Source organism: Pollachius pollachius (assembly GCF_949987615.1).
Source record: "Pollachius pollachius genome assembly, chromosome: 5".
Classification (NCBI taxonomy): domain Eukaryota; kingdom Metazoa; phylum Chordata; class Actinopteri; order Gadiformes; family Gadidae; genus Pollachius; species Pollachius pollachius.
The window spans coordinates 5872682-5888789 of record NC_136938.1 but is presented as its reverse complement, the minus strand read 5'-3'; the positions used below and the strand labels follow the sequence as shown (position 1 = coordinate 5888789).

At 48.2% G+C, this 16108-nt stretch overlaps 1 protein-coding gene across 1 annotated transcript in view; it reads left to right on the top strand.

Moving 5' to 3' along the window:
- Positions 1–1555: 1555 nt before the first annotated feature.
- chst8 (carbohydrate (N-acetylgalactosamine 4-0) sulfotransferase 8) overlaps positions 1556–16108 on the top strand; it is a gene marked incomplete at both ends in the record, with an annotated part of 103551 nt that continues 88998 nt past the window's right edge. The window contains one exon of the mRNA XM_079737146.1: positions 1556–1661. Coding sequence (XP_079593272.1) covers positions 1556–1661 — 106 coding nt within the window. The remainder of the gene's footprint in view (positions 1662–16108) is intronic.

The following is a 16108-nucleotide window of genomic DNA, read 5'->3' as shown; positions in this document are numbered from 1 at the left end:
AATTGCACCAAAAATACATATTTCGTCTCTGAATAATAACGTTACAGAAACACCTCAGAGCTGGATAAAGAAAGCAAGTTATTTAGCGTGAGCGTGTAGACAAAACCCTGCCGACGGCGGACGTGTCAGCGCTGTGCCTTAACGTGTCGTGAAGGGATGTGCAAAACTCTGCAGGCTTGTCAGAAACGACATGTTTTGTTTCACCAAGTCCCTCTTGCCTTTTAACCTTTAGGAGGGAAGTAGAAGTCATGTTGCTGGATGGTCGTTATGTTCCATGTGTCACATTGGCTTGGATTGCGTGCAAGCTTGTGAATCAATACTATAAGACCTCTGCTCCGAACACATCAGCAACAAAAAAAACGGCTTTTGTTTTTCACATGGACCCCCGTACTGCTCTTTCGAAGATGGAAAAAGCTTGGAATTCTTATTCCATCAGCCCTGGTTGATTTCCCCAAAGCACAGGCATGGTTTCTTGACCTGCGTGGAGTGTTTGTTGTTTTCTGGTGCTTGGCAATAAGAGTCAAGTTAAATGACAAACATCCTCTAATGGGGGTTGGGGCGTCACAAGATTAGCATACCTTCAACAAGTCACGGGGAAAAGGGCCTGAGGCACTGCTTTTGATTGTACTTCTGTAGTCTGACCTAAAAATGCATAGCAGGTATTTTTTTCGGAGGGGGGAGAGAGGATAAAATAATAGTTTTTGGCGTGTTATTGCACTTAATCAGAACAGTTCCTCAGGCGACCAGAAGGAACTAATAACAAAGGAACATCAGCATGTGAGCTGTAACTGTGCTCTCCACATAGCTTACCTCTTGTTTTATTACATCTCCTGCTCGCACGTCCTCTATTTGTATCCTTTATTCATGATTCGTTCAACGCTCTCTCTCTTTTTCGCTCTGTCGCTCTCTGTCGCTCTTTCTCTCTCTGTCTCTCTCTCTCTCTCTCTCTCTCGCTCGCTGTCTCCATCTCCCCCTCTCTCTTTATGTCTCTCTCTGTCTGTCTGTCTGTCTGTCTGTCTGTCTGTCTGTCTGTCTGTCTGTCTGTCTGTCTGTCTGTCTGTCTCTCACTCTGTCTATCTCTTTATGTGTGTGTCTCTCTCTCTCTCTCTTTCTTTCGCTCTCTCTCTCTCTCTGTCTATCTCTTTATGTGTCTCTCTCTATCTCCCTATCTCTGTTCCACTCTCTTTCTCACTCTCTCTCTCTGATTCTCTCTCTGTCTCACTCTCTCACTTTGATCTCTTTCTCTGTGTGTGTCTCTCTGTCTCCCTCTCTCTCTCTCTCTGATTCTCCCTCTGTCTCTGTCTCCCTCTCTCTGTCTCCCCCCTCTCTCTCCCCCCCGTGCAGCTGGTCTCCAGGCTGCTACACTGTCTCTCTCTCTCTCTCTCTCTCTCTCTCTCTCTCTCTCTCTCTCTCTCTCTCTCTCTCGCTCTCCCCTCTAATACCCTGTCTCCCTCCCCCTCTCTGCAGCCGGTGTCCAGGCTGCTACACGGTGCATTGGGTGGTGTTGTGGATGGATTGGAGGATGGCGCTGGACTCCCTGCGCCGGCGGAAGAGAATGCTCCTCTGCTCCTTCTGGTTCCTGCTGCTGTTCGCCGCCGGGGGCCTGGTACTCTTCATCCACCTGCAGGACCTGTCTGAGATGGTCCCGCAAGAGGCCCCAGGTCAGTCAGGCACACACATACACACACACACACACACACACACACACACACACACACACACACACACACACACAGACACAGACACAGACACAGACGCACACACACAGACACAGACACAGACACAGACACGCACAAGCACACAAATAACGTCCGACACAAACACACACGCACAAACACCCAAACAGGCACATAAATAGCCTCTCACACACACACACACACACATAAAGCCAACCCATATACACATATACCAAAAAGTGGTACCCACACACACGCACAAACACGTACATACATACACAAAAACACATATACCCAAACTTGCTCGAAAATAGCCTCCAACACACTCATACACAGACACACACACACAAATACCCAAACACATAAACCAACATACACACACACACATGCCTATTCCAGGTAATAGTAGCAGCATTTACTCAGTGTGATACGTTTTTGACAAAAAGTCAGGTCAGTTATGCGGCACGATATACGGGCGTTTTATAAGGAGGTTGTCAGCTCTGTGACGAGGTAGAGCCAGACGCAAAAGACCACAGAAACGGGTTTGAATGCCCTTCTTGGGAACACTTGACATTACACCCAGGGACAGAGTGGGGTGCAGGCAGCTGTGATTGGCAGGTATTTACCCGGGGTAAGGTGAACTACATCTGCCTCTGCTTCCTGCAGGAGATAAGTAGCAGCTCGACGCACACAGGGCATCCTTTGTCGCTCGGATCCCATTTCCTGCTGTCCTGGGAGGGGACTCCCTTCCTTTGTACCTACTTCTGTGTTGTGTTGTGGTATAAGCCGGCACACCATCTGTGGATAAGCTAGTCGATGCTCTCCTCCAACCGCCATTATGGATCTCCCGGGAAGACACTTTCACACACACACACACACACACACACACACACACACACACACACACACACACACACACACACACACACACACACACACACACACACACACACACACACACACACACACGTTTGAAGCATGTAAAACATAAACACGGTCGTTGCTGTTGATGTTGTCAGTTGAGGGCGGTTGAGGACGGTGGATCTTTCAGAAATGACCCTCGAGTCAACTCGCCGCCTGATTGGCCCCTCGCGGTGTTGAGTGTCACTACACCTTTGTCCTTTGACCATGTGCCCCGGCTGAGAGGCCGGGGCACATGGTCAAAGGACGGCAGCAACGCCCACAGAGCCACAAGAGGTGTGTGGTCGGGCGATGGGGGGTCCGGGCCCCTGGGTGTCGAGAGGAGAGGGAAGAGGGGGCCCCTGTACGCCGGCGGTGGTGTGGGTGTTGGTGATGATGATGGTGGTGGGGCTGATGGTGATGATGGTGGGGGTGTGTTTGGAGCGCAGAGCGGTGTAAGCCGTCGCGCTCATCAGTGTGAGCCGTATGTGTCAGGCCCCGGCGACTCTAATAGTCTCCTACGCTGAGTGGGCGCTCCGCGGGCCCCAGCTGACTGCCTGCTGCTCTGAGGGCCCCTCGTCTCTCAGAGCCGCAGAGCCAGATGGGCTCACGGTGCGAAGAACATCCAGGCTTACTGTTGACAAACACACGCACGTGTGCACGGGAGCACACTCAAAAACACACACACACACACACACACACACACACACACGTGTGCGAAAACGTAAGCCCATGCGAGTACACACACACACACACGTGCTGGCAGGCAATTACACTCATGCACATAAACACACACACACACACACATATACACACGTATACACACATACACGTATGCATACAAACACATACATGTATGCATACACACACACACACATATATGCATACACACACCCACAGCCACAGTCACACACACACACACAAACACACATTGACATACAGATATGCATACAGACACAAAGACCCACCCACAGTCACACACACTGGCAAGAGCAGATGTAGATTTCTTAAGCTTGCATGCAAGAACAAATACTACACCAACGTATACAAAAACACACACTCTGCTTTTTCTGTTTCCCTCTCACCATCAGTCATACTTGAGTATAGAGCCCTCTTTGCTTGGCCAATGCATTTGTATTCATCCACTTTTGTAGTACACCGAGAGTCAAAGTTTGGGAACCGCTGAACTGGGTTTTGTATTTGTCGGTTTCAAGGTTTCCTTTGCATCACTGTGTTTGCATAGCAACACGTTATGAGAGAGAGAGAGAGACAGAGACAGAGAGAGAGAAAGAGAGAGAGAGAGAGAGAGAGAAAGAGAGAGAGAGAGAGAGAGAGAGAGAGAGACAGAGACAGAGACAGAGACAGAGACAGAGACAGAGACAGAGAGAGCGAGACAGAGAGAGCGAGACAGAGACAGAGAGAGAGAGCGCTGCAGTGCCACTGTCCTCCCAGCCCCCGCACTAAAGCAGCGAGCGAGTTTCTCTGCGCTCCGAGCGACGGAGCATCAGCCCTCGCCGTGCCTCAAATCTAACCGTGTTGAGCTCTAATACATTGGATGTCAGCCTTTATCTTCTTCTCCCTCCTTCTTCTCCTATTTATTTAGCCGGCGTGGCAGCCCGGGAGCGGCCTGTGATTTAGATAAAACATATCACCAACAGACCCCGCTCCTCACGCTCCTCCGCCCAGTAATTGTTTAAAGACAATTCGGAGAATCAAAAGCACTCTCGGGGAGCGGGGGCCTGCTGAGGAGTTAGCCGTTCAGATAAATTGTCTTTGAAAATGTACACCCCTGAGCATTTCTCCTGATGCGCAACTGTGAAGCCCACACCGCCAGTGTTATAGGTGTAACTATTTCTCAGCCGGATAAGAACCACGTGACCCTTAAATCACACGCCACCGGTGATTGGTTTTAATGGAAGAGAAAGGGGCCACGGGTGTGTGGGTGTGTGTGCGTGTGGGGGTGTGTGTGTGTTTGTGTGAGGGTGGGTTTGTGTGTGGGTGTGTGTGTGCCTGTGTTTGTGTGAAGGTGTCTGTCTGTGTGTGTGAGAGAGAGTGGGAAACTGAGAGCAATCGAGGTTAAAGGACAGATAGACAAAGAGGGAATCAATAAAATTGTTTCCTTTGTGCGCATTCTTGCCCTTAAATACCTGAGGTTTATGCCACAGTCTTGAGAAATCTTCAGACCAGAACTGACAGACTAAAATCACTGCTGTCATACTGTCTAAGTGTGGCTTGACTCCCAAGTCCATAACCCTGTCAGTATTTGTGACAACCCCAATCTATTACAGAGAGACAGACAGACAGACAGACAGACAGACAGACAGACAGACAGACAGACGGAACCTAAAGACTTCAGAGAATTTAAAGTGGATGACTCGCCCATTATTTCCCAGTATGTATGAATGTGAAACCATTTCCTTTATCTTTCTGACACAAAACACCCATATCTCAAGATTGTCTGCAGTTTGCCCACACATGCAGCGTTTTCACACATGTACGCAACATATGTCACACTGAAAATACATATGCATATATTGCACGCAATTTTACATTTATTATTCACTGTAAGGCTGCAGTGATACAAGTATACAGTATACGCCGCAGTGCAGAGAGATGTTGAAAGGTGTTTTTTGCAGTCGTGTCTTCCCCCATATCATAACACTTTCATGAAAATCAATAAGATGGGCAGGATCATTCAATTCTAAAAATCAATTGTAATACCGTTCCTCCTGACTCTATTATGTGACTGGATTCGTGTTGCAGTGCAGCTCTTTGCGGGGTGTCGATTTATAACAGATTGTGTTTCACAAAAAAAAGGAAAAAAAACGGTGTTGAATCTATACATATTATACAGTTATTGCTCCCTGACAGTACCATAGTTAGTGAAAGAAAAGATGAAGGAAGAACCATTAGCATGATATCATGTGATGCTTTCTACGGCTCCAATCAGACCCAAAATACACTAGACAATCAAACACCAAAAGAGCAACGAAAGTCACAACATCGCACACATTTCTTTTACGAGTCGCGCACGGCTGACTGGATATTCAAGTGCATGTTGCAGAGAGCCAGACTCTCATAGTGGCAGCATGTCCTGTAGGGTGACGCATACAGCCCAGTGTGTGTGTGTTTACGTACACATACAGCGCAGTTGCAGCAGCATATTACGCATGCAAATGGTTATTAACCCAAGAAAAACCCATAGCAGGCCAACAAGGGGGGGGGGGGGGGGAAGTAACTGCAGTAATGGCCTGCATCACTGGCCCAGGCTCACAGTAATAACCGCTCACTCTAAAGGGCAAGGGCCGGCTGGTTTTAGTTTTTTTTTTCCAGACGGCTTAATTTAAATGAATAAATAGATAAACAGAGTAGAAAATAAATGAGAGCTAGCCTCGGGAAACCCTGTCTGCAACAGCCTGTACCCCGGCCGCAGTCAGGGTCTGCCAGGAACCGGCCGCAGTGCATCATTCTGGAAGGTACAAATCTGATCCTCTGGTCAGAGGTCCGATAATCCCTTAAGCCGCAGAGTCTAATTTAGCCGCCTTTTAATGTAATTAAATGGCGCCGATGACCCCGCAAGGCCGGCAATTTTTCCAATCCTGATCCACCGGTGAATGGTTGCGGGGGGGAAAAGGAGACGTTATTTTCACCTGCGTCTCCCAAGCCCCATCCACCGCACACACAAAAGGGGCCTTGAACAAAGCCTGCCTCTGTTGCCTGGGCACTGCTCCCTCCATCACTCCCGGGGCACGGAGATCATTGAAATGCAATATTTGGCAGAGCCGACTCCATCCGAGTGCTTTTCCGCAGCAACCGCCGCTGCTCTCTGAAAACAAGGCGGTGATTGTTTTGCACCGGCGTCTGTGCAGCGACATACAGTGGCTTGATTAAAGCGGTGCCCCGGCACTCTTCTCAGCGTTCAGATCACACGGCTCGCACAACAGGGAACCACAGGCAACCGCCGCTTCTGCAAAACCCTTTCCGCCGACCCGCACCTCTTCCCCTCACGGGGAAATAATCCAGAGCAAATACTAGATTTTGTTGTTTTGACACCAGTGCCTGTGTGACCCCCTCTCTGTGTCCCTCCGAAGGCCGGCCCGGGCAGGAGGGAGCCGGTAATAGCCGGCTCCACCTGATGCTGATGCGAAGGTCACTCTGTTTTCTATTAACATCACGGCCTGGGGTGACACACCAGTCGACTTGATCCCTTCATACTCACAGTTACTCCTCTTTCCACATCTCCGTTTAGCAGAATTAATTTCCTTCGGTAACGGACGTGAGAACGCAGCGGAGGGAATAATATTCCGGACTTGAGTTGCGCTCCTCCTCCCTCTGGTTCAGACTTCTGGAGAGAGCGTAGCCGTCGGTGTGGGATAACGGTGGGAATAGGGCAAGCCACAAATCCTATTAGGAGCTAAAGCCGGGAAGAGTGTAAAACCCTGAAACTATTCTTCACTGTTAAACTCAAAAAGAGCTGAGCCGGTGTTTTGAGACGTTTATAATTTAGAGAAAGAGAAAGGAAAGAAAGGAGCGGAGAGGGCAGAGAGGGGGGAGAGAGAGAGAGAGAGAGAGAGAGAGAGAGAAACAACCACAACAACAAAGAGAACGATCGTTCCTCTGAGGTATAGACGTGTTTTCTGAGAAGAGTTCAAGGCCATGATCCAGTGGAGGAGAAGGGAATCGAGAGAGAGAGCGAGAGAGAGAGAGAGAGAGAGAGAGAGGGTGGGTGGGTGGTGATGGGAGCCTGTCAGGTTGCCCTTTCCCATAATGCCACGCAGGGCCGCACTACGGGCCCCGGGGGAGGGGGGACTGGGACACGGGCGCCAGGTGAATCTTCAGAAGGGCCGATGTGTTTGAAGTCGCTGGTTGGGTCGACCCACGGCTCTGGAGGGGAGCCCGACGCCCCCGCTGTTGTGTCCCTGTGCAGAATCCCGCCATGGCCGACCCAGTACCACTGTGGTTTCACAGACACGCACGCAGATACACACACTCAGACACGCACACAGAAACACATGCAGACAGACACACACATAGAAACGCATACAGACACACACAAATACACACACACACAGACCCACATGCAGACATACACACAGACACACGTGCACACACACACACACAGACACACACACACACACACACACACACACACACACACACACACACACAAATGCAGACATATATGCAGACACACACAGACACACACACAGACAAATACAGATACACATACAGACACACAGACACACACACACAGACACACCTACAGATACACATACAGACAAACATACTGACACTCATACACACACAGCATTGTCATTCCCATAGCCGCTCCACCATTGCAAACTAGAATACACAGAGTCCGTCTGTCCACGTATGCATCCCTCCTGATGACATAGCTGGGCAACAGCCGCAGTCCCCCGTGAGTCTTGAATCTACATTGTTTTAGGGGGGGTAATTAACACCAACAGGGAGGGTGATCCGAGTGACGTGCTGCCTGGCCAGTAATGAATCCGGCCTCCTGGCTGCCTGTCAGCCCAGGCGTGGTCACGGCCCATCACTGTCCCGGTCCATTTCCCTATCTGTCATCCTCCTAATGCTCATTCGTCTCTCTCTCAAGAGAGAATGAAGGGAACCCTGTAGTGAACGCATGTCCAAATGCTTTTAATGAGCCCGTCGGCACGTTAACATAATCAGCCTGTTCAAAGAGAGTCCAAATGTTTTGAGTGGGTACTTGCTTTTCCTAAGAGTTTTAAAAGACTGTTTGAAAGGATGAATCATAGAGGGTCTAAGGGTATATAACAGAAGGTAAATACAAGCGATGGGATGTTGTCATGGCAAACAGAGGTGGTACCTGCAGAGGGGGTTGCTTAAGGGTGAGTTTGTTACATAAGCAAGTTTGGTGTGTGTGTTTTCCGTTTTCTCATCAGACTTAGTGTTCCTGTCAGAGAGAGAGAGGTGCTGATACCGAGAGAAAGACAGAGAGAGACTGAGAGAAAGGCAGAGAGAGAGAGAGATGGTGATACAGAGAGAGAGTGAGTTGGTGGTACAGAAAGAGAGACAGAGAGAGGCCGAGGCAGAGAGATGGTGATACAGAGACAGACAGAGACAGAGGGAGAGAGATTGCGAGAGAGCAGGCTCTTCCTGTTCAGTCCCACGACCCAGCCGAGATTCTTTTGGTCAGGAACACAGAACATCAGTGTGAGCTTTGCAGGCATCCTGCAGGTTTGAGAGAGACACTGAAGGGCAGTGCTTCAGACAGTCCTGGAATATCTATGTGAGCAGAGCACTAGAACCGCTGCATGAGAAGACTCTCAGACGCCGGCACTAGCAATACAAGCAGTATGAATAGTAGTAGCAGTAGCAGTAGTAGTTTAAATAGAACCACTGTATGAGGAGACGTTCTAAACATTGGCACTAGCAATGAAAGTAGCAACAGTAGAGGTAGTAATAGTAGTGGTAGTAGTGGTGGTAGTACTAGTAGAAGAGCAGTATAGGTAGTAGTAGTGTTAGTAGTTGCAGTAGTAGCACTAGAGGTAGTAATAGTATTATTAGAAGTATTGGTAATAATTGTATTAATAGTAGTATTGGTAGTAGTGGTAGTAGAAGTAGAGGTAGTGGTAGTAATATAATTAGTAGTTGAAGAAGTAGTAGTAGTAGTAGTCATAGTTGTAGTCATAGTATTTGTTGTATTAGTAGTAGTAGTAGTAGTAGTAGTAGTAGTAGTAGTAGTAGTAGTAGTTGAAGTACTAAAAGGATTTTTGATTCAATTTTTTTTCAATTTATTTCAGACATCAAAAATGCAAAACAAAATGAAAAGCATGAAAATACAATAAACAAAAATGATGTTTAAGTTATTTCACAAAAAAGAAAACAAATTACATATATTGATATGATATGCCTGAAAAGGAGTAGGAAGAAGTATAAACTTATTTAAACCTACCCCTTTTCCACAGCTCAAAAAATTATATTTATTATATTAGTTTCTTGTGTTCCTTATAGTCTCTATACAATCTATCCATACAATTGGCGATACTATATTTGATATTTGTAATTCATACATATATACAACTTGATATACTATGAAATTTTATAATTTATCTAGTTATACAATGCATATATCTATCTCTATATATACATATACATATCTATACAATCAATATATCTATATATATTTATATTTATACAATCCATATATCTATATCTATATATACATACAAATAATCATACAATTGGATGTACAATATTTGCACTTTAAATATATACAATCTTTTTTTATATATATATTTATTTATTTATTTTTCCAATTATGAATTATTATTATTATCATTATTTTTTATATATATTTTCCTTCTTAAATATCTCCCTCATCCCTGTACCTTTGAAAATCATTGCTATGAACCTTTTTTTAAACTGGATCACGTTTGGACATTGCTTTAGCTCCGTGCTCAAACCATTCCACAGTTTCACACCACCAATTTAGATGCATTAAGATTTTAAAGTGGTGCGAACAGCTAGCGCCTTAAAGTTTAACTGTTCCCTCAATTATGACCCCCCTCTCTGTCAAAAAAAAGTTTTTGAATGTAACCTGGTAGCAGTTTCTTTCTTGCTTTAAACATGATTTGTGCCACTTGATAGTCAGCCAGGTCATTTAACTTTATGGTACGGGAATGTAAAAACAGGAGGTTGGTGTGATCATAATATCCTGCTTTATTGATTATTCTTATTGCTCGTTTTTGAAGTGTGACTAGTGGTAGCAGTGAGATTTTATAAGTGGTCCCCCAGGATGTATTTTTTGTGTTTATTTTTTTTGTTTAATGAGACCAACCTGGCAGTACATTCTAACTAGTTAGGTCTAACTGAACATCACACACTACAACAACAAAAATGCATCTAAAGATTTAATTGATCTGGTGATTGATCAATCGCCCTGGCAGTCCTTCAGCAGGGTTTCACCCAGCATCTCATCAATCAATGATTGGGCTGAACCGGGAGCACGGTGCATGGTTTTATTGCAAAACCATTGCTAGACCAACGCCAACTGCAACCTGTTTCACTGCCAGAACAAAGCTGAAAACCATTGCCGTAACTCAAATGCTTATCCCCTTGGCAGATTCACTGCTCCAATGCTCTGTTTTTTAGTTCCCCCGGCAGTAGTGGCTGAGAACTGTGCTTGAAGCAGAGTACAAAACAATCTTAGCTTGTTTTTGGGATGACAGAAAATGTAGCAAAGAACTTTCCGTTCCTCACCCTTATAATGGGGATCATTTCTTTCAGACGTCTGAAATGATGCAGTCATGTGGTTTCTGTTCCCAGACGAAAGGCCCCACCTCAGTAACCATGAACCATCACCAGACAGGAAGCCCGAATCCCAATAATGCAATCAGTATTGAACCTCTTTGTCTTCCAGAGACAGAGAGAGAGACGGAGGGAGAGACAGAGAGACTGAGAAACAGAGAGAGGGAGAGGGAGAATGAGACGGAGAGGGAGAGACAGAGATAGACAGCTAGAGAGAGGGAGAGAAGAGAAGTGTAGCAAGGATATCATTGTGCACTTCTGCAACTTCCATTACTGTAATCCCTTTACAAAGTGGCGTGCCCTAAGAGCAAGATTAAAAGACCAGAGAGCGGGCATCCCTTATTGAACAGGGGCGTCACAGTGGAAGGCGAGGAGGATAGAGAGTCCGGGAGTCTCAGGCGCAGTCACCGGCGAACAAAGAACAAAGGATTAGGCCGGCTCTCGCCCTCTGCCAGTGATAACAAGTCGTCAACTTGAGAAAATGTAACCTGCTGACGCCGGGTAGAGGTGGCGGGGTGTCGCTGGAGGAGAGGCCGCAGTCGCCCCGATCTTATCGGCCGGATGGCTGACTGTGGCGTGGAGCGCCGTGGCCCCGTCGATGGAGAGCACAACACAATGGGCCCCGACGGCGCCGCCGGAGCCCACAACAAAGGCCCCTCTATCAGGGCGGAGGAATCTGATCCTGGCCGTCTGAAGACACCCAGTGTTAGAGCTGGGGACCTCAGGGAGAGGGAGAGGGTGGCTGGGATGGAGTGGTGGAGGAGGTGATGATATATGACAGCGGAGAAAGTCAATAGACCGCAGATAATAACAATGCTGATATTATTATACGGCGTTGCAGCCTGACGAGTAGGACAAGTGATGGACGGCTCTATTCTCTCCGCACTCTGCATTCTCTCCTTCTGCCGCGCTCAAGCTGCTGGACGTAGAAAGGCGTGCGGCTGCCAACACCAAAGGTGAACGCATACTTGAGTGGAGTCGGTTAAAGAGAGTGGTTATGAAACTGGCTGCAGTGTATAAAACGAATCAATATTTCATTCTTCAAAAAAAAGTGTTTGCAAAGGCGATTAATTGGCCGCTGTCCTCGCTCATGTCACTCTTTGTTTTTCCCCTAAATTCGTTCGAGCCGAGGTTGCTTGTAAGCGGGCCGGCCTTCCGCCCAAGGAGGCTATCAGGGGGCACGCGGCCGTCTTGGCTCGTCTCTGATATTAATATTGACAAGGTTTATTTTGGCCCGAGCTTTCAGAGTTGCGCCTCTAAAATGGGGAGCAATCTAATACTGTGGTGAGAATAAAAGAAGACACTGACAATCTAAGCAGTCGTCCCAGAAGGGAGGGAGGGAGGAGGCGGAGAGGAGGAGGGAGAGGGAGAGAGGGAGAGAGAGAGAGAGAGAGAGGGAGAGAGGGAGAGAGGGAGAGAGGGAGGGAGAGAGGGAGAGAGGGGAATGGAATTAATGACATCGGGGGCTATTTCAGGCTCAACTGCTGGAGCAAAGGGGTTTCCCCCTCTGTGCGTTGGGCCTATTGATCCTCAAACGCTGGATATGTGATATGAAATAGATGTTCAGTTATCTTCCACAAAGGCTGCATAGGGAGAAATGACTCGGCTTTAATGCTCGTCTGTGATCAGAGAGGACTTGGATGGGTAATGGGGAGCCAAACCCTACAGGCTGATGTTCAGCAGGCTGAGTTAACACACACATACACACACGCACACACACACATGTATATATATATATTCATATATAGTATCAGGCCACCATGAACTTTTATGCTGACGGTAATGGTTCTGGGTAGAATGCTTCTTAAAGGCATTAGCTGAGAAAATAATATATTTTGTGACTTTAAATGGCCTGGCCTTGCTGTGGGTGTAACAAAGCTTAATGGTGGAATAATAGATGATGTAAAACAATGGGCATCTAATTGCAAAGTCGCTCCTAAATTGATCGCATGATTATAGCTTTCGGGCGCTGTGCAACAAAGAGAAGACACCACTGCAGTGGCTGAAGAAATAAGCTAATCGTAGCAAATGAGAAATGTATGATTCCCCTTTAAGGGGGTAGGAGGGTAAATAAGTAGTGTAAAAACACGTAGTGAAGCCGTCTGTTTTCACATCCTGCCGAAGATGTGTTTTTCATTACGTATCCAGAGCCAATTGAGAAGCTCTCAGGCAGACCGGCAGTGGAAACCCTGTCCCTCATGCATCAAATGCGCTTTCACCTCAGCGCGGTTCAGCCAGTAGACTGAGGCCAGGACGCACACGCACACACACGGGCCATTCAATTAAACCTCAGCCGATTGAGCTGTTGGCCGCTCCTTTCCTATTTCCTCCCTCATTTGTCACCAAACAGAATCAGAGCCGGATTCGCGTACACTCATTGGCTGAGATATGGACGCCTGTCTCCTGCCAGGCTCGAACTCGGTCCTGTGCACTTGTTTCATGAGAGGTGGCTATGGAGAGATGGCCGCTGAAAGGGCTAAGCCCCCATGTAGAGGTTTGTCCAATCGGAGTGGGGGGAATGGCCGCGGATCCAATCTGGCTGTGCTGTAATGGATGTCCTCACCCCGATGTACACTATATTATATTAATAGTCCCCTCTGCGTTTTACCTTATTAGGATTTTCAAGAGGCCAGCGCATTGGAAAAGAGAAATCTCCCCCTCGCCCCCTTAGGCGATTGATCACCAGTCGGATGGATTTCACGAAAAGGGAACATTTTCCTGTTTTCTGGGAACCTCATCGTGGGCGTTTATGTGCAAAGAGGATTCTCGAGGATGGGCTGGGAGAAATAGTAGAGGCGCTGTTGAGAAATAAGCCTGCTTCAATGGAGGGATTTGCAGAGCCCACTGAAAGGTGGGAGGGAGCCGTTTGAGGGCCACCCTCCTGTCAGAGGCAGTGTTACCGCCGCAGTCCGCACGCACAGTGGACCGGCCCTCTCTCAGCAGGGCTCCCCGTGATAACATCGGGCCCCTCTTCCCGAACCACAGGCTCAGACAAACCCCCGCCCCGGTGCTCAGCCCCTCCCCCCCCTCTCCGTCGGTATTCATCGCCTTTCTTTGTTTTTCTTTGCTTTTGATTTTTTTTGTGCTCCGCACTATTATTCATCGTCGTGCGATGCTTTGAGGGTATTTTCTACTTTAAAAGTCCAGGTTTTTCTCGCTATTATAATTAAAGAAAGAAATACCCACACGCCTTTGTTGAGTTTCAGACCTCCTAATAATGAACACACAATAGGATTTATTTTATTTGTTGTGTGTTTATGGTCCGTTCGTGCGCATTTGGCTGTGTGTGTGTGTGTGTGCGTGTGTGTGTGTGTGTGTGTGTGTGTTTGTGTGTGCGTGTGTGTGTGTGCTTTCGTGTGAGTGCGTGTTTGTCTGCATGCGTGTGTTTGTGCCTGTGTGCGAGCGCGTGCGTTCGAGGGGTCCAATGTGGCCATTTAAAAATTCTGCAAAGCCATCCACTCCGGCTTAGGGTTGACAAATACGTGCGCGGCTCTGTCTGTTGCGTCACGGTAACACTGACCCCTAAATGCCAAATCCATCAATCGCGTGTCAGTACCGCTGCCAGGCTCGCCGTGCAGGGAAGTGCCGCCGCATTAATTATGGGCTCGCAAGCTGCGAGCGTCAGTTAATCTTTGTCATTCTGATCCCGAAGACATTTGAATCTGTCTCCGATGTTGGGGATTGGTCATCCCCCCCCCCCCCCCCACACACACACTCGTTGTTTGGGAAATTAATTCTGCCGGTACTTCTGCTGGAGGGGGCATTTACCTTGTTTTGTGTTGTGGACTTATACTTGTGTTTGTGTGTGTAGTGTGGGGGGGGGGGGGGGAGTTTGGCAAGAAACTCTGTTGTGCTTGAGCACTGCAGCATGACACATCATGCATTGAAACATGTCATATTAAATACATTAACACGACAAACCAACAATAAAAATATCGCATAGAACATTAGCAGTCCCAACGTTAGCGAACAACCAACCACCCTGTGTGTTTGCTTATCCGGTGTGTAACCTATTACGCATTTGGTGTGTGTGTGTGTGTGTGTGTGTGTGTGTGTGTGTGTCAAATGTATTGGAGGTGTTACAGCCGAGGTGGAGAGCTGATTGATCCTCCGACAGACGAGGCAACAAAGCAGTGGGGGAAGAGCCCCCCGGAGAACAGGCGGGAAGCATCCTGACAGATTTGGGGCATTGTCTCCATCACAACTTCTGCTCCGTGCCGATTTTTCCGCCTGCTTTTTAAAGCGTTTGCGGGGCTCCTGTGCGACAGCCATAGTACACGTTCACCGTGCAGTGAACAGTCCAGCAGATTCACACCAGGCCCCGGCCGCCTGCTTCTCTTTGTCCCACAAGGACGGCCCCCCTGTGCACATGCATACATTGTCGGAGGGCAAACATCAGAACATTACGATGCAAACTCACTCCCGAAGCAGCGCTAAGCCTGGCCGCAGTATGCAGAGTCATGGGCGCAGGTGTCGGCAAAAATAAACAACGGGAGAACATGTCAAAGCTCCTTAATTCTCTGAACACTCTCGCGGTTCATCGCTAATCAAATGTGTGCGTTTTATCAGCGTTTTCCCTTTGCCTCCATCGACTACAGGGTGCCACACCTTGACACTGTCGAACAACCCATTGCAACAAGTTTCCCCGGCAGACAGACAGACAGACAGACACACGGTGAGGGGGTAGCGATCCTCCTGCTCACCTGAGTGATGTAAAGGCAGATAATGAGGGCGCCCGCTTCTTGGGTGTGTCACGCTTGTCTCCCCTTGATGGCGGAGAGAGAGAGAGGAGAGAGAGAGAGACCCTTGATACTAGCACCCGTACCTCTTCCCCTGCACAACAAGAAAGAGGCGGAGGAAGAGGAAGATGATATGGGTGAGGGAGAGAGCGCGCTGGGGGGCTGCGTGGGCGCGTGACGGAGGAGGCTGCGTCGGGGGAACGGGAGCGAGGAGTGTACGTGACTGTGTGAACTTCAAAGACGGCGGCGTCGGCGGCGTCGGCGGCACCGGCGTCGTCAACTTCCCTGGTGGGAGCACATCCGCCCGGGCTTGGGGAAAGAGAGCGTCGGAGCTGCTCTCCATCTGTTGCTGAGGTAGCCTCATCCGCTGTCTCCACGGTAACATCTCTGGGGGCGGGGATGGGGAAGGGTGGGGGCAGGGGGGGGGGGGTGCGGGGGGCAATCCAGGGTTATGGCCATTGTGATCAATAAGGAGGAAACATGATCACTATGTAGCGA